This window comes from Pavona decussata, unplaced genomic scaffold (genome assembly GCF_977016875.1).
Source record: "Pavona decussata unplaced genomic scaffold, jaPavDecu1.1 SCAFFOLD_202, whole genome shotgun sequence".
In the NCBI taxonomy this organism is placed as follows: Eukaryota; Metazoa; Cnidaria; class Anthozoa; order Scleractinia; family Agariciidae; genus Pavona; species Pavona decussata.
The window spans coordinates 342,027-366,454 of record NW_028145610.1 but is presented as its reverse complement, the minus strand read 5'-3'; the positions used below and the strand labels follow the sequence as shown (position 1 = coordinate 366,454).

The 24,428-nt window shown below is 39.8% G+C and overlaps 1 protein-coding gene across 2 annotated transcripts; it reads left to right on the top strand.

Moving 5' to 3' along the window:
• Positions 1 to 249: 249 nt before the first annotated feature.
• Positions 250 to 23,170, top strand: LOC146460982 (ERI1 exoribonuclease 2-like). 2 transcript variants are annotated; one of them, XR_014857510.1, is made up of 10 exons: positions 250 to 420; positions 589 to 665; positions 926 to 1,009; positions 2,714 to 2,841; positions 3,984 to 4,161; positions 6,343 to 6,443; positions 7,466 to 7,547; positions 8,145 to 8,233; positions 11,064 to 12,334; positions 22,206 to 23,170. XR_014857510.1 is itself a non-coding variant. In XM_085087454.1 (9 exons), exons 1-9 carry the CDS (start codon positions 353 to 355, stop codon positions 12,261 to 12,263), a joined length of 2,007 nt encoding a protein of 668 aa, XP_084943580.1. In that variant the 5' UTR covers positions 263 to 352; the 3' UTR covers positions 12,264 to 12,364. The 2 variants fall into 2 exon arrangements, 1 of the variants encoding a protein (XP_084943580.1); XM_085087454.1 differs by lacking the exon at positions 22,206 to 23,170 and having other exon boundaries at positions 263 to 420; positions 11,064 to 12,364.
• The last annotated feature ends 1,258 nt before the right edge of the window (positions 23,171 to 24,428 follow it).

The window sequence follows — 24,428 nt, the reverse complement described above, 5'->3', positions numbered from 1 at the left end:
ATACTGGGCAAGAGAGGATCGAGGGGTACCCCTTGATCCTCTCTTGTAATGGTAAAGTAATGCCGCGATTCTCCTTGATGTGGAAAAATGACAAATGGCACTCGGTTTTCGGTCGTTGCAAGTCGTTCGAACGGGAAAAGAGGGGCAATATTTTTTTCACTTTTGGCCGGGTACTCAAGGAATCGATTCCCACGAATGTCAATTTCCTCCAGGCGTCAAACCGAGATAGACTGTGGCCGAGATCTTTCCTTTCTCAGTTGCGCTAATTTTGAATACGTAATTCGGTCTAATTTCCTGAAATTTTTGTATTCTGCTTGGGAACATGTAGATGTTCTTTCTTTTCGCTTAAAGAATGACCTCCAAAGACGAGCCTTTACAGCAGCTATCATCGAACGCAGTATCCGCAAAGGAATTAGCAAGGTAAGAGGTTTGTTCGCTCATCGCTGGCTACATCTTGTAGGCGCCTGCGAGAGTTTTTCAACGACATGTATTAAGCTATTTTTGTGGAAGTGAATCAAGGTTTAACAGTGGATTTAAGTTAAGCTTAAGATACTAACAAGTAATTGGTTCTTTAAACCTGTTTAATAGGAGTCTAGGCCTTGTCAAGAAAAGACCTTCTTCTTCTACATGCCGAACGAAAGGTCAAGAAAATTATGTCAAACCTGGTGAGTTAGCTAACCTACATGCTCGATAAGCTTTTTTAGTGGACTGAATTCATAAAATTTGCTACAATTCTGGAGTCAGCTAAGAATATATTTTCGTACCCTCTGGATTATGAGTGTTCCAAATTAAAAGCTCATCAATTCTGCAGAGGTTGGAAGCAAACTTTGTACGTGCTCTTTAACAACATTCTTCCAATGCTTTGAAATGCCTTTATTGTAATTCCTTTTCGTTATTACACAGGCCAGTATTCTTTTTTTTTCAGGCCAGTGTTTTGCATACCTGATTGTTCTTGACTTTGAGTCAACATGTTGGAAAGACAAGAAAATGAACTATGGCCCTGAAATAAGTAAGTTGAAGACAACAATTCTGTAGTTACTTTGCCCAGATAAATCAACGAGCGGAGAGCCACTGAGAACAAACTAGACAATATTTGTGTTTAGTTGACTGACTGTCCTGACTGATCACAGGTAAATTTAAAACAGATCATTATCTTACAGGTTGCTCAGATTGACATATCGACCAAGTTGGTTGTTACTACCCATACAGACCATTGACTGTCAATCAATAATCACTGTGGAAAAATTAAGTGACACTGATGTAGCTAATGTTTCGGTGGATTGCCATTAATGGACGGCCAACAGGTAGACTCTTGCTCGACTTTCAGTCAGTAGTCTGTTGATCAAGTAATGACATACACTCGATTGCAAAAACGTTGACACCTAAAAAGCATAAACCATGAACGATGAGACCCAACGGATTTGTGGGTGCTGTATAAACAATAACCTCATTTCCATAATCATTAATTAACCATTCTCATTCTTTGCAATAAAAAATTCAGTGCTGACTTTATTCTTCCGAATAATCTTCTACCAAATATTGCTTAAGTTCATTGCCTGTTTTGAACTTAGGCAAATCGCAAATTGTATATCCACTCAAATTGGCCCTTGTTGGCGAACTTGGACACTTTAAGGAAAGCTTGGACAGTTTCCATCATTCACCACGTGCAACTAATTTTGGTCATCAACCGTCGCATGAGAATAGAATATTATGCAAATAAATTTAGTACACTTACTGACCCATAAAGCCATTGGGTCTCATCGTTCACGGTTTATGCTTTTTAGGTGTCAACGTTTTTGCAATCGAGTGTATATTGATCGCTTGTTGGTCGAAGGTTGATCAGGTAGCGATGTTTGTTAGATGTTCATTGATTGAAGGTGGGCTAGCCGTTGATTCTCACTTGACTATTGACTAATATGCCACCGGTAGTAATATCACAGTTGATACATTGGTCGACATTGGTGGACGCTCAAACCTATCAGTGGACTAGCGGTCAATTCTCACTCCATAGCTGAGTGGCACATCAGTCATGTGTCCATGTTTTGATTGAGGCACCCTATGAGATACATGATCCACTTATAATAAACAACAGTCATTCAACTTATCTGTGTCGATATGTTGATTGAGGCACCCTATAAGATACATGATCCACTTATAATAAACAACAGCCATTCAACTCATCTGTGTCGATATGTTGATTGAGACACCCCATAAGAGACATGATCCACTTAAATGAAAAAATAATAATTTTATAATAAACAACAGCCATTCAACTCATTTGTGTCTATATGTTGATTGAGGCAACCTATAAGATACATGATCCACTTAAACAACAGCCATTCAACTCATCTGCCTACATTTAGATAAATGTCTAGCCTCTTACAAGTGACTTGTAAATAATCAGCCCTCGGATTCAGGATCATGTAAGAGTTTCAAAAACGAAGTGTTGAAGTTTAAGACTGAATGAAACTGGAGAACTCTGTGAAAAAAATAAACCCTTTTAAACATTTTAAGAATGAGAACTAACAACCAACACAATCCATATATATACACCTACGCAAATTGATCAGTTAACCTCGGGTGAATCAGCAAAACTTTTATGCTCTCATAATTTACAAGCTGGGCCCTACACGCACTCAATTAAGAGTTGACAAACACATTAGTCCAATAATCATCATTAATGACTTCTAAAATTGATCTTTGATTTGAACAGTTGAATTTCCAGCAGTCCTTCTCAATACTTCCACTGGAGAACTGGAATCCGAATTTCACATGTTTGTTCAACCTACTGAGCACAGGAGACTGAGTGTGTTCTGCACTGAGCTGACAGGCATTACCCAGGTATCACAGAATATTAGACAAGTACAAATCAAATGAATTCAAATTTTGTTTTTCCAGAAACTATCCATACCCCTCCCATAGAAGCTGGGTGTTTTGGATTGGACCCTACAACCCTCCCCCCCCCCCCCCTTAGCCCCACCCCTTCCCCCTAATAACAAAAGGAGGGTAATTTTTAACAATGCTAAGCAGCTTTATTTTGGGACAAGAAATTGCTTCTTGTTGTAGGCATATAGCGGCTGGTAAACTGAGATTGGAATCATGCAAGGGCAGCAGCTTCATTGTGCTTTAGGCCATAATTCTTAACAATATGATATGAGTCAAGCACCTTAATTTAATGGTTTCTATCTTTGTTTTCGGTGTTGCATAATAATTATGTACCTAGATTTTTGACAATGGGCCAATTCATTGGTTCTTTGACATCTCCAAAATTGCCAAATGAATAAAAAAATAAAAGGGTGCAATAAAATTATTATAGTCTTTCTCCCTTTTTCTTTTTTGCATAGTTATTCTGTTAAGCTTTTTACGGGCCATGAAATCTGTGATTTGGGGTTAATGGAAAGTGCTCTTGAAAGTTTTAACAGGCCACCTTTACAAAAATTCAGGTTGATAAATTGTTAGGTTATCTTTGGTTATTTTTATTCTTTTACATGTGATTTGATGTTTAGACAAGACTTACATTCATTTGATAACATTTATCTCAAACTTTCTTATGAGAGGGGCAGGGATGTTCATTTGTCTCTCTTACCAGTGTAAATTATGGATTTTGGTATCACGCAACCTTTTTAGCCATCAAAGTATCATTTACGGTTGCACACAAAGGATAAAAAAGTCCTTAATTCATACTTCAAACCCTGGTAATAAACTTAAGATCAATAAGGCATGAAAATCAAATCTTCAAGGGTTCTTCACAACCATCATTTAAATTAATAGTTTAATGCACATCAGGATTTGTTTGTCTCTGTAGAATGGGCCAAATACATGTAAGCTAGAGCCATTGGGGGTGGGGAGAAGGGGGGGGGGGGGTGGGGGTAGATTCCCATGTGGAAAAGGCAGAATGCTCATCAGAAAATTTGAAATCAGAATCCTATGGGTCAGACCAATCTGGGAATGCACCCTACTAATTTTTTTTTTCTGTTCTTTAGACTCAAGTGGATGAAGCTGTTCCAGTTGGCACATGTCTGATGCTGTTTGGACGCTGGTTACAGGAGATGAGAGATAACAATTGTTTTAAATTTCCTTGTGATCAGGTGCAGCAGAAGAAAGATCACGAACCACACAAGGATCATTCAGTCAAATGGTGCACATTTGTTACATGGTCAGGTAATTAAATTCCTCACTTCTATAAAGCAATAGTCCCAAATTACAACTTATCGTACATTACTATATATAAACACCAATTAAATACCAGGTGAGCTTTCACGCAAAAACATGATATCATTCTTCACATTTGAAAATAAGATTTTATCTTCACATGTGAAAAGATCACCGTTGCTAAGGTTACATAATAAATCGCACCTTTTGCAATGATTTGGTATCTCATTGATGTTTATACAGTCGAACCTCCCTTTGCGACCACCTCTCGTAAGCGACCACCTCTCATAAGCGACCACTTTTCCAAAATACCAAAAGTTTTCAAGTCAAATCACTATAGATGGAACCTCTCGTAGGCGACCACCTCTCGTAAGCGACCACCTCCCGTAAGCGACCACTCTTAGAGATGATTGTTTAAAATTTTCTATTGTTTTTAACCTCCTGTAGGCGACCACTTGACACGGCACAATCTGCTGTTTCTCTCACGGGTGGAAATTGACTAACATATCGGCCCCCATCATTACAGCGGATGCCGTATTACTAAAAATCCCACAGCCGGAGCAACCGGAAGTGTCTCCCAACATTGAAACAAATGATAACATATACATGCACTATGGTACACTGAAATAAACTTTAATCAGGTTGAATCCCTTACAGGAAAAAAGCTCTCTTATCTGGTAAATAGCATGCATGTACATGCACGACCGGTGATGACTCTCTCAACCTTGTATTATTCAACAGAAAAATTGTGGCGATAAAGAACGTCAACTGGATTATGTAACAAACAAAAAAACAAACAAACAAACGCCAAAGTTGTTGATGTGTTACGCTTGTGTTAGGCAGTCTAAAGAAAAGCTTTTACTTAGGGTTTCGATAAGCAAGGGCAAAAGCCGTTAGGTGTCTGCAATTACCATCATGCATGTAAATTACCCGGAATTTAGACCTCCCCCCCCCCCCCCTTTGTGGTCTGACCTCTGGTAAGCGACCACCTCCCGTAAGCGACCACATATCCTTGACATTATGGGTGGTCGCTTACGGGAGGTTCGACTGTGTTAAATAAACAACATTACATGGCTGCTTAGAGATACAAAGTTTCTCTTCTGACATGTTGAAAAATATTTCGCTTGTTTGCCAGCTCACTCATGAAATATTTTTCAACACTTGAAGAGAAATTTCACATCTCCGCACGGTGATGTAATATCCTCTATTTATTTAATAGCTGGCTTGTATTTTCCATCACAAGCCTTATTTAGGATATCATGCAATGCTTTGCAGAATGGGGAAAAATGCGACACTTTTGTAAATGGAAGAGAAACCTCTCTCCATTGCCCTAATAAAATTTATACTTCAGAGCGGTTAATATTTAATGTTAACCGCTCTGAAGTATGCTAATCACTTGGTGGCGAGTAAGGGTTTGTTGGTGCCTCCATGATTTGTGTTGAAACAAAACACAGATCATTCCACACTCACTGTGCCTTTCAGTGTGGAATGAAAGCAATCATTTAAGGTGTGATAGGGACCTCTAGGCTGTGTTCCCACCATATGAAACCATCTCTACCCTCTCAGTTGGAAGAATGAAGGGGTACCTATAACATCCAGCTGTTGATTACACAGAAGAATAAATCACCAATCCAGGTACATACCAGCCACCAGCTGTTAACCCTGCTATAATGAATTTGATTTTTAATTTTTAACCATTTTCTCTTAACTTCTTACAAGTAAAGGCTTAGATATGCATAGGCAAGTGAAAATAAAACATAAAACCGAATAACGTTTCTGAGTTGTCATGATGCTATTATCAAGTTCGAAGTAATAGAATTAAATAAAGTCAATGTCAGAAATAGTTCAATTCAAGCGAAACTATTTGCCTGACATTACATATACAGACATTATGTTAATTTTTGGTGAACTATTTCTGACATTAACCCCTAATATCAAAGAGCAAATTCTCCTATCTTGTCCCCATACCTTTCTTATAAAAAAAAACTGTACTGGGGAGAAGTTATTGAAATATCAAGGAAATTCACCTTGGGTGATCATATCCTTACTACGTATTCTCATGACCTCAGGGGTTGAATAAACATTTGATCTGGCTTTACTGTGCCATCTCAAAGGGTGTCTTGGATGAACGTTTCTAGCATGCTTATCATTCTCTCATAATTTATCCAAATTTTCTATTTTAACCGTAAGACTGGGACCTGGGGAATTGTCTTAAGAATGAATGTTACCGGAAGCAGTTGAGGATGCCACATGCACTAAGGAGCTGGATTGATCTACGAGCAACATACAAGGTTAGTGAAACAGTGTTTATAGAAAGATTAGGCTTAGTTTTTGGGGTGGAAAAGAACCATGAAGTAAAACCAAGGCCCCACTCACAGGGGTCCCCAATGCTTGTCACGTCAATGATTATCTTAGCTCCATGTAGTTTTTTTATGTTTCAATTTTCTGTCTTGTGCTGTGTCAGGGCTCCATTTACAGCGGTTACCAATAACATGCGACCTACGGCATTCAAAAGAGTCGGATAAAGTTGCGTTTTGGTGGACGTCAATCAAAGAAAAGCCGTTGAAATTATATTGAATTCTGACAAGATTCCAAGGTAATCCGGCAAGAAACTATGAATTTTACCTCGCTAAGAGAAGGTAAACTTTATTTAAATTGATTCTGGAGCCAGATCAAGCGCAAATAAAAGGTATTTTTGAAATAAAAATTTCAATTTCACTGCACGTGATAATTTGCTCACTTGCACGCATCGCTGATTTAATTATCAGGTGTAGCTACTAGCGATTTCAAATGTTTCATAAAAAAATAAGGTGTCGTCCAAACAATGCCCATTTTTTTAGATAACCTGGCTTAGAAATCAACTTTCATTAAGTTTATCATCCATCAACGGATAAAACTGTCAATTTCTTGGTTCTGTTGCCTTGAAATGTTTTTAGAATTCAAAATAATTTCAACGGCTTTTCTATGATTGACGTCCACAAAAACGCAACTTTATCGGAGTTTTTTGAAGGCGATAGGTCCCGTGTTATCGATAACCGCTGTAAACTAGCTCTGCTAAATTGGATATCCCTGGATAAATATTGAATTAAATAAAAAAATAAGAAATTAAAAAATAAAAATCTCAGCTTCAGAGATCTCAGTGTCTTATAGTTAACAAAAATTCCGCAAGCGTGCGTTGGATATGATGATAGATCTTGATCTTAGTGTTGAGCAGAAGTTACATGTAGACTCTACAGCTGTACCACTATCCGAAGCGGAAATGTTTGGAAGCCAGGAGAGTGCTAGGACCACTGACTATTGTTATTTTTAATAGAACTTTTACAGTCGCAAACCTCAAGGATTGGCAGGTGCCCTGCAAGATCTGGGAATCAAATTCTCTGGCAGAGAACATTCAGGTATCAGAATCCGATTAATCAACTTGTCTACCCTCCATCAGGTCCATCAAGGAAATTCCTTGATTTGGACACTAAACTGGCCATTGGTCACCATGAAATACATCTTCGCACGAAGGTCTTCTTCTTCTGCTTCTTCTTCTTGCTACCGTTAACCATGTGATAAACGTTCTCCCAAGAAGGAAAATCGCGGGCCACGAAGATTCCTTTAGGAGATGGAGCGCGTTCAACACTATACTCTGATACTAAAAACTCGGTTTTAGCTTTAGTGCATGAGCGGCGGACAGTGTTCCAGATAAGAGGGGGGTCTCAGGTCAAAAACCCAAGAAGCCTGGCTTCCTGACCCCACAAAATGAATGGTAAACGTAAGAAGATATGGGGAGAACCAGAGCTATTGACCCCTCAAAATTCTTCATTGACTCTGATTTTGAAAGTTATTTGGAACACTGGGCGTATCCAATACCTCATGAAGTTTCTGACTGTCAAACTGGAGGCGCTGTAGAAAACGGATGTTTTCCGTTTTGACCCTTGATAGAGAAAAATAATCAAAATTATTCTGCATGTGGATAAGCCATGTTTATTTGTTTATTCAATTCTCAGGTCTTGATGATGCTCGTAACACTGCTTGGCTGGCCTGGAGGATGATTTCTGATGGATGCAAGATGCAAATAACAAAGACCATTGATGGGGTGACTACTTAGATTGTAAAGCTAGGACAATTAAACGAGAATGGCTTTGGATTATCACAATAATATACTTCTTTACAATTTATTTTGCAATTTGTAGTTTAGAATAAATTATTTGAGATGATGGCGTAATGGTTCTAAAAGACTACCTGAGCTGGAAAATTGAGACGAGTTCGAGAAAAAAGCACACTGAAGACCATGCCTTAGGATTTTTCTCAACAGATGCATAGGTTGGGTAGAAAGTGCTACTATAAAACGGTAGCTCGTTCATTTCAGACGTCTTTCGGGCGTGACACATTACAGACGCAAAACGTCGTGTGGAATTAATATTCCTCAGAATCTCTTGAAATCGAAAATATTATCGCTGCCATATAAGATATAACCTCCCTATTCTTTAAACAGCAAAAAGGTATAAAAAGAAATCACGAAGGTCTCGATATTACCAATGGTCGTAAAAAGGCGCACGTTGCTTCTTTTTTGTTAAACCTCTTGCCGTTTGGTAGACAGCTATGGGCGTCTTGTCTGGAACTTTTTGTTTGTTAGTTTTTTCTTTTTGAAAATTTGGCCGCGTGGGAACGGGGTCGAACTGCCCACACAAATACGTGCTGTCAAGTTCCATGTGGTCGCAAAATTTTAAGTTTGTTTTGTGTTGTTTTTATACGATAAATCGAACGTCAAACATGGACCTTAGCAATCATGCTACAGAAACTGGGTCAAGCGCTTCTGCCGTGTGGGTCATTGAGGCTTGGGTACGACTTTACCTACCTTAGCATAAAGTATTAAACTAGGAGTATTACGACCCCCTCTCGTGGGTGGGACGCTAGTCTATTGCTGGGGTTATCCCCAGCAGTTTGTTAGGTAACCATTTATACCCCTGACCCCAGTTGTTCAAAGCCCGATTAAGCTAATCCTGGGTAAAGGTGAGAATTCGTCCAAAAGATTTTTGTTCCTTAGTTTTGCCTTAGACTTTTCTTTTCCATTAGCTAAAAATTTTTAATGAGCGAGAAAATGAGCCTTTAAAATCATTTTTAATGAGCGAGATGAAAACCTCGGTTAACTTTTAATCGTGGATTAGGGTTAATCGGCTTTCGAACAACCCTGCCCTGGGTAAAGAAGTTTCTTGTCGAAAGAAACAACACGGTAAGGTAGAGCCCAACCTAGTCTCGAATTACTGACCCTCCAATCTTCCAACTGCTTGATCGGTAGTGCGTTGCGCTATCCACTTTACCTACGCGTCTCCACAACTAAGGCGAATCCAAAATCTGATGAAAGAGCCGTGCCATCGTCACACGACAGGAACGCCATTAGGTTAGGGGGTTAGTTTCTCAAGAAACTAATGCTGCGTTGGTGGAGGAGTGAAAAGGAATGTTTGGCTTTATCAGCAGAGTTGATAACTTAAGGTAATTTGGTCACCTTAAAGAGATTCAAGTGCTGACTTTTTGAGCGTTAGTCCATCGTCAGAGCGGATCAAAGAATTGTGGGTTGTGTATGGTTTATACAGTGAGTAGTGGCGCCTCGCTATTGGTGGACGTGGGAGAATGGTAACGTGAAAAACAAGAATAAATTAGTCGAATGAAAAGTGGTCCTTGATTCCGTGGGGATTAAGTGTGACGATTTGAAAGACAAATTTTTGCTCTCGGTTTCTTTGTTACCACGATGTAGAGAAATGCCACAGACTGCCACGTGTTTGTAAGAATGATTAGGCAGTACATGTAAGTGTCAGGCGACTCGTTTGGATGCATCTTTGCCTTTTCTTTCAGCGTCTCGAAGATGTTCTTGAAAACGGCCGCCTAGTCTCCCTCTTGTCTCACCAATGTAAATTGTTTTGTATAAAGTGCATTTTATGCGGAGGTGCATGTAAAACGATCAATGATTTTGGTCCCGCTTGAGAACTTTGTGGTCGGTGCCTTAAATGCATAGAACGCTGAAGGAAAACGTTGCCGTTAAAGTTCACAGTTAAAGGTATGCAAAGCCCTTGAGCTATATCTGAGGGTTGTCTGTCAGACCACACGGGTCATCACCTTCATAGACCCCGACCATTAAAGAGTCGCATATAATCAACGACCCGTCAACAGACCGTGCCGATCGTCAAACCCTTACTTCCCTCTACTGTTGGTCCGAGGTGCGATATTTCGTTTCATGAAAAAATTAAGTCAACACCCAACCCCACCCCCCCCCCCCCCCGTCCCTCACTTACCTGAAGGTCTGGATCCGCCGCCGTTGGATGCAAATCATTAACTGACCGACTTATACTTTTACAGTCTGTACAGATCAAAAAGTTGTTTTGACAGACTACACACGATGCAATTGTAATCGATTACAATTTTCAATCGGCAGCTTAATTGAATCGACAATAAGTGTTCTAAAATACGTTTCCACACACGAACAGTCGAGTGATCAAAAACTTGTATGTTAGAAGGAGCCTAGAAATTTGATTGTAATGCGGATGTGTGCACCATTTACGTCGCTACAAAATTAGACTTTAGTAATCGATGACTTACTCACAGACGCGAGAAACTCAGTTGTCGATAACAAACTGGTGCGTTCGTTAAAGTAGTTTTTCGTCCAAAAGGAAAACTACTTTGTTGTCGACGACTTTATTTTTTCACCAATTTTAATCGATAACTCTATTCACACACGAGATGTTTTGTCATCGATAACTTTTTGTTATCGCGAGCTAGAAAGTTATCGATAACAATTTGTCTCGTCTATTGGACACTGATGCTCTAAAGTGACTTTGCCTTACCTTTTGTTGGTAAAAATCATGATAAAAGACATTGTTTTTATTGAGTTATCCCAAGCGCTAATTTACGTAAGAATTCTTTCCTTTCAGGTGGTTGAAAAACTGTGGGATGTTGTGATGAAAAGAGGTCACACGAATCATTATTTCGCACAAAATGACATCCCAGGATCGCAAACTAAGGTTCAGGTTGTACCGTCTACAACTGAGGAGAAACTTTTTTGCGGAAGATTAAACTTTAGCAAAACGAAGGCAGGGATTGATAGCGGACTTGGCGTGGAACAGAACTCAGCTGAAAAATTTAAAATTACGGGATCGGCAACTACTGATCCGTGCGATAAAATGACAAAGATAAAACGAAAAGAACTTCTTCTCGGAATCGAGGAAAACAAAGCTAAACCTGATAGAAATATTCGAGACGTGGCAAATCTTAAAAGGAGAGCAACGCAAAGTATTGATAGCTTGGCCTCAACAAATGTGTCTGTAATGGGGTGTGCTGTATCTACCGCCACGCCCAACAGAATTTCTAAAAGTCTCTTAAGTCCCACTACAAGTTTATCAAGTTTCAACAAAAGAGCTAAAGAATCAGCTCATGCTAGCGACTTGCAAAGTGAAACACCCAAGGCTTGTGTATCGGAGCTTCTTATGAAAAGAGGCCTTGTTAAGCAGACAGTGCGCTATAACCAAGACACGCCTTCATCAAGTCGCAGTTGCCAAATGTCAATCGGAATTGGACAAAGAGAACGTTTAGCAGCTTATCAGCCGTGCAAGTCATCGAATATTGAACCTCAAACGGTCACTACGCCCTTGTTCAGAGTTCCGGTAAATCAAACTTCTCTCACAAGTAGACAACAACAAGGAAAGGGACTAGACATGAATGCTAACCTCGCAACATGTGATTCAGTAACTCCAAGAAACTTAACACAAACTGCCAACAACAATACAACAACAGTTTTAGTTGCAGCCAGAAACTTCCCAATGCGCCTTATTACTCCCTGCACTACCCCTAAGGGGAAACTAAATCTTCTCACCCCACCCCTTGGTGGAAAAATGAAGTTGACGCCCCAAGTCACCGGTCCTGTGGCTTGCTTTAATGGCGGTAGTATCACACCACCACTGTGCCACTGCGGCCGACGCACCAGACGAAGGTCAGTGATCAATCCAGGGCCAAACCAGGGAAGAGCTTTCTATACGTGTTCTCTGAATCATGGCAGGTCAACTCTGAATTTGAGCGCCGAGAAAAAGAGGTCAAAGAGTGGCTGCAACTTTTTTCGCTGGGAGATTCATTTGTAGTGATGTACAGCGTACGAGTTTAGTTTCTTTAAGGCTGGTTTTCAATAGGACATAAGCATAAAGATAAGCAAGTGAGAACACTAGCTACAATAACTACATAACCACAAGGACAGGCGCACGCGCAGAAAACCATTTCTTGACAGGAATTCTCGATACCAGCTCCCCTCAATGTCAAACAAAATGGCGGATGAAACGGTTGACTGCCTTGTGCTTATGCTTAAAGCTGTTTCGACAAAGGTTGTCCAAAAAAGCGTAAAAGCGTACGCGATAATGCCGAAAGGTGGTCTGGGAAAAACCCAATAAATTTCAATAAAAGCTCAGAATCCATATTGCCCGCCATCTCAAGTCTTCGCTGTATGGCCGAGACGTTATGGATTCTGAGCTTTTATTGGAATTCATTGGGTATATCCCGGACAACCTTTCGGCATTGTTGTGTACGCTTTAACGCTTTTTTGGACAACCTTTATCGAAATAGCTGTATACAGCTGTTTCGACAAAGGTTGTCCGAAAAAAGGGTAAAAGCGTACACGACAATGCCGAAAGGTAGTCCGGGATATACCCAATAAATTTCAATAACAGCCCAGAATCCATATTGCCCCCCATCTCAAGTCTTCGCTGTACGGTCGAGGCTCTAAAGCAAATTTTAAGAACCAATAAGGTAACTACAACGGCCGACCGAGAGAGTTGTCTTAATGGTGACAGTAGAGTGAAAACTATAAAGCGGTCGCTACTTTTCTTCTCAAAGATTAATGCCGCGAGGAGTCTCGCTTTACGGTCGAGGCAATATGGATTCTGAGCTTTTATTAAAATTTATTGGTTATTTCCCAGACTACCTTTCGGCATTGTTGCGTACGCTCTTATGCTTTTTTTTTTTTTTTTTTGATCAATCTTTGTCAAAACAGCTGTATATGTCGCCCCTGTTCTCATTAGTGAAAACTGTGACATAAACATAAGCACAAACACAAGAAGAATGAACGTGTTCGTTTTTCTTGTGCCTATGCTTATGTCCTAGTGAACACTAGCCTTTATGGAAAAATTGTATTTTGGTAAAGGTCAAAAGTTATATAGACTTAACGGCAAACCAGCATTATCTAATAAAGTGACTGGTACAATTTGTAAACCGTTGTTCTTTTATACCCGTCAAAAGCAGACAACAGCTTGTAAATTTGCTTGAGTTAGTTCAGCATATAAATGCAAGCTTGCTATATGTAAAGCAAAAAGCATTTGCGCTCAGTTATTGTGAACGCGAATGTTATTCTTGAAAAAAGAGATGCCTCTCCCGGACTTCGAGATCCGCATCCGGATGAATATCCGCATTTTCTGCAATACGTCCCTCCTCGGCATTAATCTTTGAGAAGAAAAGTAGCGTCCGCTTTATTAATTGTTTGTACTCTATTGTCGCCATTAGGACAACTACGTCGGTCGGTCGCTGTAGTTGCCTTTACCTTATTGGTACTTAATCTCGCGGGTTTTTCTCGATTGCAAAAAAATCGCGAAATTTAATAACCATATAGAAACTTATTCAAATCACAGAAAAAATGTACTAACAACAACATATACAGGATATGTATCGACAAATACACAAATTATTAACTGGGACAATGCGTAAAATTTTCAATTTTTCATTTTCAATTTTCAAATATGTGCTTTGTTTGTTCCAGTTTACCTTAAAAAAAATTTTAAATATGCGTTTTGCTTGTTCCAGTTTATCTAGAAATTTTAAAAAGTTCAGACTTTGAAATCGCGGAATTTAATGTCCTGCCTATTGAAATCGCGAAAATAAAACCCCTCGAAATGCTGTCTCGCCAAAATCGCGAAATTAAGTACCAATAAGGTATTTGTGTTTTTCTCTTCAAAGTAATCTATTTTCCGAGTTCGATCGATGTTAAGTCACTATGCATTAGGAGAAAGCCCTAAAAACCTGACTTAAACCACAAGCCGACTTCATAGTGCCTAACTCACTGGACTCTATATATGAAAACGAATTTTGAGAACGTCAACAGAAGGTCTAGGTCATAATGGAGATGGATTGCGCAATGTTTTTCAAAGTTTTTCTCATGTGTATCAAACTTGCTAAAATAAAAAGCTATTCGGGTCGTGTCCCCCCCCCCCCCCCCCAAAAAAAAAAACTAGGATGCAGTGTTTATTACCTTAGTAAACAGTTTATGCACACGTGATGTGGATGTTACCATTTCTTAGTCGCAGAGTCTTCTAATAATTGGTACGTGGTATATATCAAAACAACTTGTACAGGAAATCTTGTTCGTGACGTGTGGAACCAACCTTGTCTTAAATCTGCAAACTTGGAGCCGACAAGGATGTAGGCGTACATTTCAACATAATTGCTCTACATGTACACATTGTTCCCTCTTGATACGGATTCTTTCACGTGATATTTGATCATAATTGACTTGCTACATGACGGCAGACCTGACGTAAGTTATACATCACGCTTCAGTACAAATGAACTTATGATAAAATTAATCACCTGACATCCATTAGCAATTGGGTTGCGGGTTCCTAAGAATGCGTTTACATTCCTCTATTACTTCTAATTAACTGTTTCAGAGAGTTAGTTTTTGTTATATTTTGGGGCAAATATCGCGGTCATAGCGTTAGAGGTATTTTTCTTAATATATTGTGACCCGGAAAGGGCTTGACTTTGTTACAAAAAAACGCTACAAACAATGTTCATCTCATTATTAGACCTCTAAATGCATGTTGTGTTGAAGTGCTGTCCACAGTAAAATCTAAGGTTCAATGTCTTAAGAAACACAGCTCTCAAAAAGCAAACGTAGAAGCGGCAGCGACTGCTTATCGTCTGTCCATGACTGCTGGAACAAAATTAAAAGTATTTGTGTATTAAATTGTCTGTAGATGTAATATTTCTTTTTACCCGGTTTATGCCAATGATAACTCATGTCTGAGCTGATTGGTGAGCTGGCTGACCTACTTTGATGCCTTACGCCCTTTTGTTGTCACTGAGAACCACAACGCCAATATATAGCGACTTATTCTACCCGCATGAGTAATCATGCTTAGCATGATATGGATCCTTAAGGGCGTATTAAGCTGTCTGGCTGTGCATGAAACTAATCAGTTGCGATGGCGGTATCACGTCCGTGATTGGTAAAAAAGGAAACCAAAACGCACATCCATCCGTCACTGAAACTCCGAGAGATCGGAATCCGCAATAGTTTTGTCAACCCCCATGTTTTGGAAATTAAAAACATTTTGTATCAAACTTGTCATGTGAAATTGAATTTTATTTTTCTGAGCTCAAACTAATTAATGAAAAATTAAAAAAGTTGGACTTATTACTTCTTAATAAAATCTGACAGTCGTGCTTTTCTTGGTCGATCCATCTGCTCACCATGCGGATCTGCTCCATCAACCTGTCCTCCTTGGTCGCCTAATCTCCTCGCTTCATCACCATCTACTTCTCTATCACCGTTTCCGCGATTCTCTCTGTGCCTTGATCTGACTTTCATCTGCCACACTTTTATGCACACTACCGTGATTATACACCCTGTCACAACACAAACTGCACTCCGCAATATTTCTCTATGAGGAAACATCGTGATAATATTTAGCTGAAAATTTATTGACGACTTCACTGTAGGTAAGATACCCGAGTGCTACCGCTTGAACTAGCATGACTGATATATTTATAGCAAATTCGTTGCACTTAAGTCTCATCCAATCAAAATCAATCGATTTAGGGGGTTCCCCTAAATCACCGGTAGCCAATGAAAAAGATAAAATTTACAATGGAAGACTTTAGAAGCAGGAGCAAATATTTATGTATACGTAAATTTTGCCTTGTGCACGGCTTCACGGAGTCATAAATATTCGCAGCACGTGAATAGCAGTAAAAACATAAAACGGGACAAACAGAATAAAACTCTTGTTCGGAGAAAGCGAATAACGACTGAAACTTGAACAAGATTCAGCCTTCTTATCTAACACCGGTTTTCGGTTCTTGGGCCTAAAACTTGAGTGAATATCGAAAAGAGTTCTTACTCTAACCGCTCGTAATTTAACAGAAAAATGGGGTAAGGGTATCTTAAAGATATCTCGATTTATGCAAAGTAGGAACTTTTTCATCCATCTGCGCTTTATTTTAACTGTTTTTAAAGATAAATATCTTAAAATCGGAGACACCCATGAAGCTCAATATACATTTGTAATGTTTTGCTATGAGGAAAGGCCTTTTAACAGAAAAGACAAAGTGTCAATTTTTATTTTGCCAGAGATATTGGTGAATAATGGGGGAATAAACAAAATCACCCCTGAATTGATTCATTATTTACTTGGAAACGCTCTTACAGAATTTTTTTTCTAATTTCGCCTACAAGTTGTCTAGATTGAGTGGTTTAAATCCCTAAAGTTTTGTCATAAAGTGTCTGACTAGATTTCGAGATAATTGACAATGTTCAAAATGAGAGGCTATGCGCTTCCCTTACCATGGTCCGGAGATAGAGGCAACGAAGGAACACAGTTTTTTTATATATATGTTTCCATTACGAAGTATTTCTGTACTTATTTTCTTAATCGGATTGAACTGGATAGAGTAGCGGTAAGATTTGACTCAGTGCCATAACATACGCAGAAATGTCTTGATCACCCCTAGATTACCCCATAACTCAAAACATGGCAGGAAAACCACCCGCCTGCGGCTCGGGGTATATATCTATCATCTGAAAGCAAAGGGTAGAGGCATATTACCCATTTCTGGAATATCTCTGGTATTACCAGTCCCTTTCTTCACATAGTCTTGAGGAAGAAATTCAAACCTGAAGGTTTTTTTCCTCTTGCAACTTGATTTTTCTGTAAACCGGCGGAGACAGACTTACTAAATTGGACAAAGAGAAAGTTTAGCAGCTTATCAGCCGTGCAAGTCATCAAATGTTGAACCTCAAACGGTGAGCACGCCTTTTTTTTAGGATTCCGGTAAATCAAACGTCTCTCACAAGTAGACAACAACAAGAAGAACTGGGACTAAACAAGAATGCTAACCTCGCAACATGTCATTTAGTAGGGACCTTAAGCAGCGACGACGACGACGTCAACGAGAACGTCAGAAAATAATAGTTTTAATTAGCAAAACACTGGCTCTGCACGTGCGTTTTACACTTTGTTACATTTCTTTGCCGTCCTCTGCAAAACAGCAACGTGAAATGACCGAATTTAAGGTTTTGTGGAGAACCTGAACGCATGATGATTAATTTTCCTTTCTCTTTCTGAACTTTAAAGGCGCCCCTACTACGTTAGCTCCTCGATAGTTCGGCCACATTACACAAACTGAGAGAGTATAAATCATCGCGGATTTATTCGGAAGACGCGAAGTTGCAGCCAGGGACTTCCCAATGTGCCTTATTACTCCCTGCACTACTCCTAAGGGGAAAGTAAATCTTCTCACCCCACCCCTTGGTGGGAAAATTGAAGTTGACGCCCCAAGTCACCGGTCCTGTGGCTTGTTTTAATGGCGGTAGTATCACACCACCACTGTGCCACTGCGGCCGACGCACCAGACGAAGGTCAGTGATCAATCCAGGGCCAAACCAGGGAAGAGCTTTCTTTACGTGTTCTCTGAATCATGGCAGGTCAAGTCTGAATTTGAGCGCCGACAAAAAGAGGTTAAAGAGTGGCTGTAATTTTTTTCATTGGGAGATTCATTTGTAGTTCTCTGCAAGGTCAAATGTTTTATGGTTGATTTGTCTTAAGGTAAAGCTCAAAAGTTTAATAAACAGTGAAACAGCGTCGCCTAATAAAGTGGCTCGTGAAATAATACTGCCATGAAAATACACTTCACAAGACTCTGTCCTGATGAATGGAGTTACTTATGCAAATAAATGCACACGGTCTGAAGCAAAGCGTTTGGACTGAAATGGAAGGAAGGAACAATTAAAAGAAAAAATTAATAGTTATCTCTTGTAGTTTTTAAAACTAATCTAACTCTGTAATAAGCGAAACAGGATTACAGATAAAACTTTGTGTAACAAGGATTCGCTCACACTTTTTTGTTTTTTTACCCTAAGTAACGGGATACGACGCCTGAGGCAGACGGGGCACTTCATTTAGTAGACTATAACAAAGGGGCTACAATGATGAACGAGGTAATCTTTCTGCGGAGTATGCGACATTTAAAATCAACGTATCTTTAAGGATTGCAAAAAATAGATTGTGAACCAAAAGGCATACAATCCTGTTACGAGCCAACAGTGAGAGTGAAAATTGAAAGTGCCGACAAATGCTTCGTGTGAAGCAGTTGAAGTGAAGCGGTGTCACATTTCAAGCGCGGCCGTTTCCCGTTTGACGGTCGGTTTACAGGTTCTTTCTTATGCCTCAGTTAATTCCAGCATTGCCCATCCCTCCCCCCTCCCGGCTTCATTGGCCGGGGCATTTTTCAACATTGTCCGTCCCGGGGATCAGTCATTAGTCAACCCTAGGGCATTTGAAAGCCTCGCAATTTTTACGTCATAGCACTCTCACTTCCTTTCTGTGAAAGGGCTGACATGGTAGATCCATAGACCGAACGGTCACTGGAACGAGAATGAGAAATGAGACTGATTTGAGGAGAGTTTGGACTGAATTAACTTAAATTACAAATTATGAAGGTAAGCCCAGAAACGAGGAAATTAATTAATTCTACCTCGGGGCAATTGAACGGCTCGGTTGTCCCGGCCATGGGGCATTTTCCGGTTTGTTTTCACAAATCCTAACGTCGGGGGGGAGGGGTCACTGCTTGAAATGACTGATGCATTATTCAAAGGTCATGGCCGTTTCGCTTAAATTACTCTGTACACAGAATAAATTAACCTCAATTAAGCTAAAAATAACAGTCACCGGTACGATCACTTCGAATCACCAGAAGGAAATGTTACTGAGGTTTTTGCGATGGAGTCCATATACTTACAATTAAGAAATAATTACTAACACATACAATGTTTAAGTTCCAGTCATGCACTTATATAATATTGTCAAGCGCAGTAGTTCACTCAAATTCAGATCTTTAGACGTCAGCTGACCTGTCTGTGCTCTGATAAGATCTGGAGAAACAGGATTTTAATCCATTGCCCTGAAAATTAAAATATAAACTCAGTGAAACGGATAGATGTAGTTCTAAATTATGAAGGAGCTCCCACTCCTCCCAAACACACACACACACACATGGCAAATACTAATATATAACTAAAATACTTTAACGATTTGATTTCAATATACTCTTCAGATATATCGAGCACACGTACCATGATTAATTCAGCACAAGCCGATCATGATCGCCTCTTGTTGCGCAAAATCTCTCATCATTCTCTTCAGGTTGCCTGAAGTTCCGGGGATGTTCATATTGAATCTCTATTTCTCCTTCTGCTCGTTCAGCCTTGCACACAGCATTTAAACACAGCACTGTAATAATGCCACCAATAGCACCAAAAACAGCAGCCCAGATTAATTTTTCGTCTAGCTCTTGGAAGTGATGTAGGGCGCTTTCAGCCCCTGTACCACCTGCCTTTTCAGTTATCCACGTAGGATCCAAACACAGCACTGTAATAATGCCACCAATAGCACCAAAAAAAGCCGCCCAGATAAACTCCTCGCGCGATAGCATGTCTCTGTAAGTTTATGAAATTGATGCTAAACTTAAGGGACAAAAACACTGGCATGCCAGCAGATTTTACGTCATGCTATCAATAACCTTCAAGAAGCCTGATTGGTTTCTGCACGTGCGCTGAAGCGCTGACACATCGCGCGGCTATGACAAATCGCGTGACTATGGCAACTCGCTTTTTAAAAAGAGAAATGTACTTGACCTTGGCGCTTATAATTACCGCTTGTATCTCGATGCTAAAAGGCGCCAATATAAGTGGATCACTTGTTCCTCGCAGATCTATTTACTTTGTTTGTGTGGAGTAATTTTTAATCTCAACGCAAGTGGACCTGATTGGCTGACTGTGTAATAAAAGAAACCCATTTAAAACCGAATATTCGATCAACTTGTGCTATGACAGAATACTCAGTGTGGAACCTAGGGGATTCCCCACTACATGGACGTCACAACAAACAGTGGCGACAACTTGCAGCAACTACCGTATCGTGATACGAATTGTAGTGTTATGAAACCACACATCTACCCAAGGATCGACGAGGACTGTAATCTTGTTCACGCAAATTTACATGCCAGTGAAGGTGGAAAAGAAAGACTGTAAAACCACTCGGGCCACGAGAGTAACAAAATATGCGGAAACTAGAGTGTTGGAAACATGATACTCGGGGTATGTGCTGTGATATTCGTTGAAGGCCTGTGATATGCAACAATGAAAATGAAATGTTTTTAGTTTTATGTGCTCGGAGAACTTTGTCCTCTGTTTCCCTCTTTAGGCTAAGCAACATTTGAATCATCATAGTAATTTTGGTAATTCAACTCCGCGATGATGTTTGCACCAAAGCAAGTGCTGACGTGACAGTGGCTTTACGGACGTCCTGGCTTTTGAGATACGACATGATTCTTCGTAAACCGGAAAAAATCCCTCAGTTTCAGCAGAACTGACAGGGAGTGTGCAACCAATTGTAACTAAGGGCGCTTTCCATTTGCCAGAACTGGCCGGCAAGAGCGGTCAGTTCATAAACGGAAAGTACCAACTTGAAGGATAAGTGTTATCCTAGTCCTTCGAATTCCCTCAAAAAAGCGCGTACCATTTTCGAAGTGATTATTTTTAAAGATTTTTCAGCACCATCCCTCTCCCTCATCCCAGGCTGGACGATCTGGCAGGCCAGTTCTGACAAATGGAAAGTGCACTAAGACTCGTATGTTCCAACATTTACCTTGTAGGCAAATTTCGGACACTCGATAAGAGCGTACGCTTGGCGTTCGGCCGTAAATGTAATTTGTGATAAGCATTGGCATAAATTAATATTTTGCCGACACGGAACAGAGAACTGGGTGCTAGTGTAGCGCGTGAGGTTTCATGGTTAGGGGATTTGAAATAGAGTCCGTTGTGTAACTTGTGTCATTCTACGGTCAGCCTCCATCGGCGTTGCATCAGTTTGTTTGATTTCAGTTTGTATTTTCTGTTTTCAGTGTTTTATTGTTATTTCGCCACACCATAAATTGTTATTCAGTTTCTTATTTGGTGTTTTATTGTAATTTCTTGACCTTAAAACCCCAAAGGTTGCGCCATAGCATTGGTCGGGGGTACACGGTCCCTATTTTCCCTACGGGGTTTTCGGGTTTACGTGTCCGGCTATGGTGCTTGTAACAGCTTGTATTTTGTATTGATGCGTCAATAAAACCATGGGCTGGCTGACCGATGCGCCCATTGCCTCACAAGTTTGTGTGTGTTCGGTTGTGTAGTGAAGGCAAAATTTCTATTTTCTTCACTAAATCTTGTGCTAATTTCTTGTAACAAATGAGGTTTGTCCGGACCTCTCCCTCTCAAACTTCTCTCACAAGAAGACAACAACAAGAACAGGGACTTAACATGAATGCTAACCTCGCAACATGTCATTCATTACCACGAGGAAACTTAACACAAACAGCCAACAACAATACAACAACAGTTTCAGTCGCACTACCCCTAAGGGGAAAATAAAATCTCCCCCCACCACCCCCTGGTGGAAAATTGAAGTTGACGCCCCAAATCACTGGCCCTCTGGCTTGTTTTAATGGCGGTAGTGTCACACCACCACTGTGCCACTGCGGCCGACGCACCAGACGAAGATCAGTGATCAATCCAGGGCCAAACCAGGGAAGAGCTTTCTTTAAGTGTTCTCTAAATCATGGCAGGTCAAGTCTGAATTTGAGCGCCGAGAAAAAGAGGTTAAAGAGTGGCTGCAACTTTTTTCGCTGGGAGATTCATTTGTAGTGATATACAGTGTGGGAGTTCAGTTTCTTTAAGGCTGGTTTTCAATAAGACATAAGCATAAAGATAAGCAAGTGAGAAACAATTGCTACATTTAACTACATAAGCACAAGGACAGACGCACGCGCAGAAAACCATTTCTTGACTTAATTCTCGATACGGGCTTCCCTCGATGTCAAGCAAAATGGCGGACGAAACAGTTGACTGCCTTGTGCTTATAAATGCTTATATATGTCGCCCCTGTTCTCATTAGTGAAAACTGTGACATAAACATAAGCACAAGAAGACTGAACGTGTTCGTTTTTCTTGTGCTTATGCTTATGTCGCAAGTTTCTGCTTATGCTTACGTCCTAGTGAACACCAGCCTTATGGGAAAATGGTATTTTGGTAAAGCTCAAAAGTTTTATAGCCTTAAGGACGGTGCCTACTAATACCGAAATATTTTTGCTCGGTTAACGACTATGCGGAAAAAGCAGATCTTAGCAAGGGCTATTGAGATCCAAAAAGAAAATTGGGGGTAACCACACATTTTTTAGAGATAATAAAGCAGCAATTATTCTAAAAAGCAGTGAAATACAAAGCAATGTATTTGTATGGCATTTTTTTTCCAAATTGAAGCTTTATTATCACTGAAAAATGCATGGTTACCTCCAATTTTCTTTTTGTATACCGAAAGCACTTGCTCATTCCTGCTTTCTCCACATAGTTTAAAACTGCGCAAAAATATCCCTGTGTTAGCAGGCACCACCCATAGGAAACCCGAGTATCTTTTGATGTGCAGAACGTCTGCGCAGTAACAAAAGTATGCACCGTCCTTAACGGCAAACCAGAATTATAAAGTTACTGAATAAAGTTACTGGTACAATTTGTAAACCTTTGTTCGTCTATACCCATCAAAAACAGACAACAGCCTGTAAATTTGCTTGAGTTAGTTCAGCAAATGCACGCTTGCTATATGTACAAAACAAAAAGGACTTGGGCACAGTTATTGTGAACGCCAATGTTATTCCATTAAAGAGAGATGCCTCTCCGGACTTCGAGATCAGAATGAATATCCGCACTTTCTGCAATAGGCCCCTCCTCGGCATTAATCTTTGAGAAAAAGGCAGCGACCGCTTTATAGTTTGCACTCTTCTGTCACCATTAAGACAACTCTCTCGATCGGTCACTGGAGTTATCTAATTAGTACTTAATTTCGCGTTTTTCGCGATTAAATCACGAAATAAAAGACCCGCGGATAAAAATCCCTGTAATACCCATATAGAAAATTCAGATCACATAAAAAAATGATTAACATGTACCAACAACAACATATACAGGATATGTATCAACAAATACACAAATTATTAACTGGGACAATGCGTATCCACGTTGTAATACTCGTTTTGCTTGTTCCAGTTTGTCTAGAAATTTTAAAAAGCTCAGACTTTTTGAAATCGCGAAATTTAATGACTTTTTTTCCTATTTGCCTACTGAAATCGCGAAGAAATTAAGTACCAATAAGGTATTTGTGTTTTTCTTCTTTTTTGGGGGGGAGTGGGGGGGGGGGGTTGGAGGGTTCGTGAATTTGGTTTACTAATTTCTTTACAAATTAAGTGACACTTTCTCTAAGAGCGGTCCACTGCGTTTCGGGTCGGAAAAAAGTTTGCCCTCAAACTTTGCCCAGTAAATCATCTTGGGTCGTATGCTAATGAAATGAATTTAGTTTTTGGAAATACGTTAAAATAGATTTTTTACAGGCCACAACAGTCAGAGCGGTCGAGGACCTAAATTTGGGCGTGGCGAAAATAGAAAATTGCATAAAATTGATGAGCTCGCTGCTCGAAAACCAGGAAACGCCACAAAAATTCATTATAATTCCTAAGTAAAGTGGTCCTTCAAAGGTATGAAATGCATATTCATTTTCATTTGTTTTAATTTTTAGGGTCACAAAAATTGATATTATTAACCCTCGTTAGAACGCTTTCTGAAAACCGGTGAAAGTACCCTGTCTTTGCCGGCATTTATTTCACAAGTCCAGACCGAACCATTCTAAATTCCAACTGAACTTTGCTAAACAGATGTTAGAAAGCACAGAAATATAAAAATACCTTGCGCTTTTTATCTTCCTTGATCACAGTGACTTCGCACTTTTGGTGCTTTTTCGAATATGACACCCACATTATGCAAATGAGGTTGTTGATCAAATTCAGATTGTTATAAAACAAAACATTCTTAATCGCTAAATTTTACCATTCTAAATTAACTACACCGAAAAGCACACAAAACTAAAACGCATAAACGGGTTTAACCGTCTAAAAAT

Coding starts and splice junctions, on each gene's coding strand:
- LOC146460982 (XM_085087454.1), top strand. CDS start 353: ATGACCTCCAAAGACGAGCCTTTACAGCAGCTATCATCGAACGCAGTA. Junction 666..925: donor AGAAAATTATGTCAAACCTG/GTGAGTTAGCTA, acceptor TTTTTTTTTCAG/GCCAGTGTTTTGCATACCTG. Junction 7,548..8,144: donor CTCTGGCAGAGAACATTCAG/GTATCAGAATCC, acceptor TTCAATTCTCAG/GTCTTGATGATGCTCGTAAC.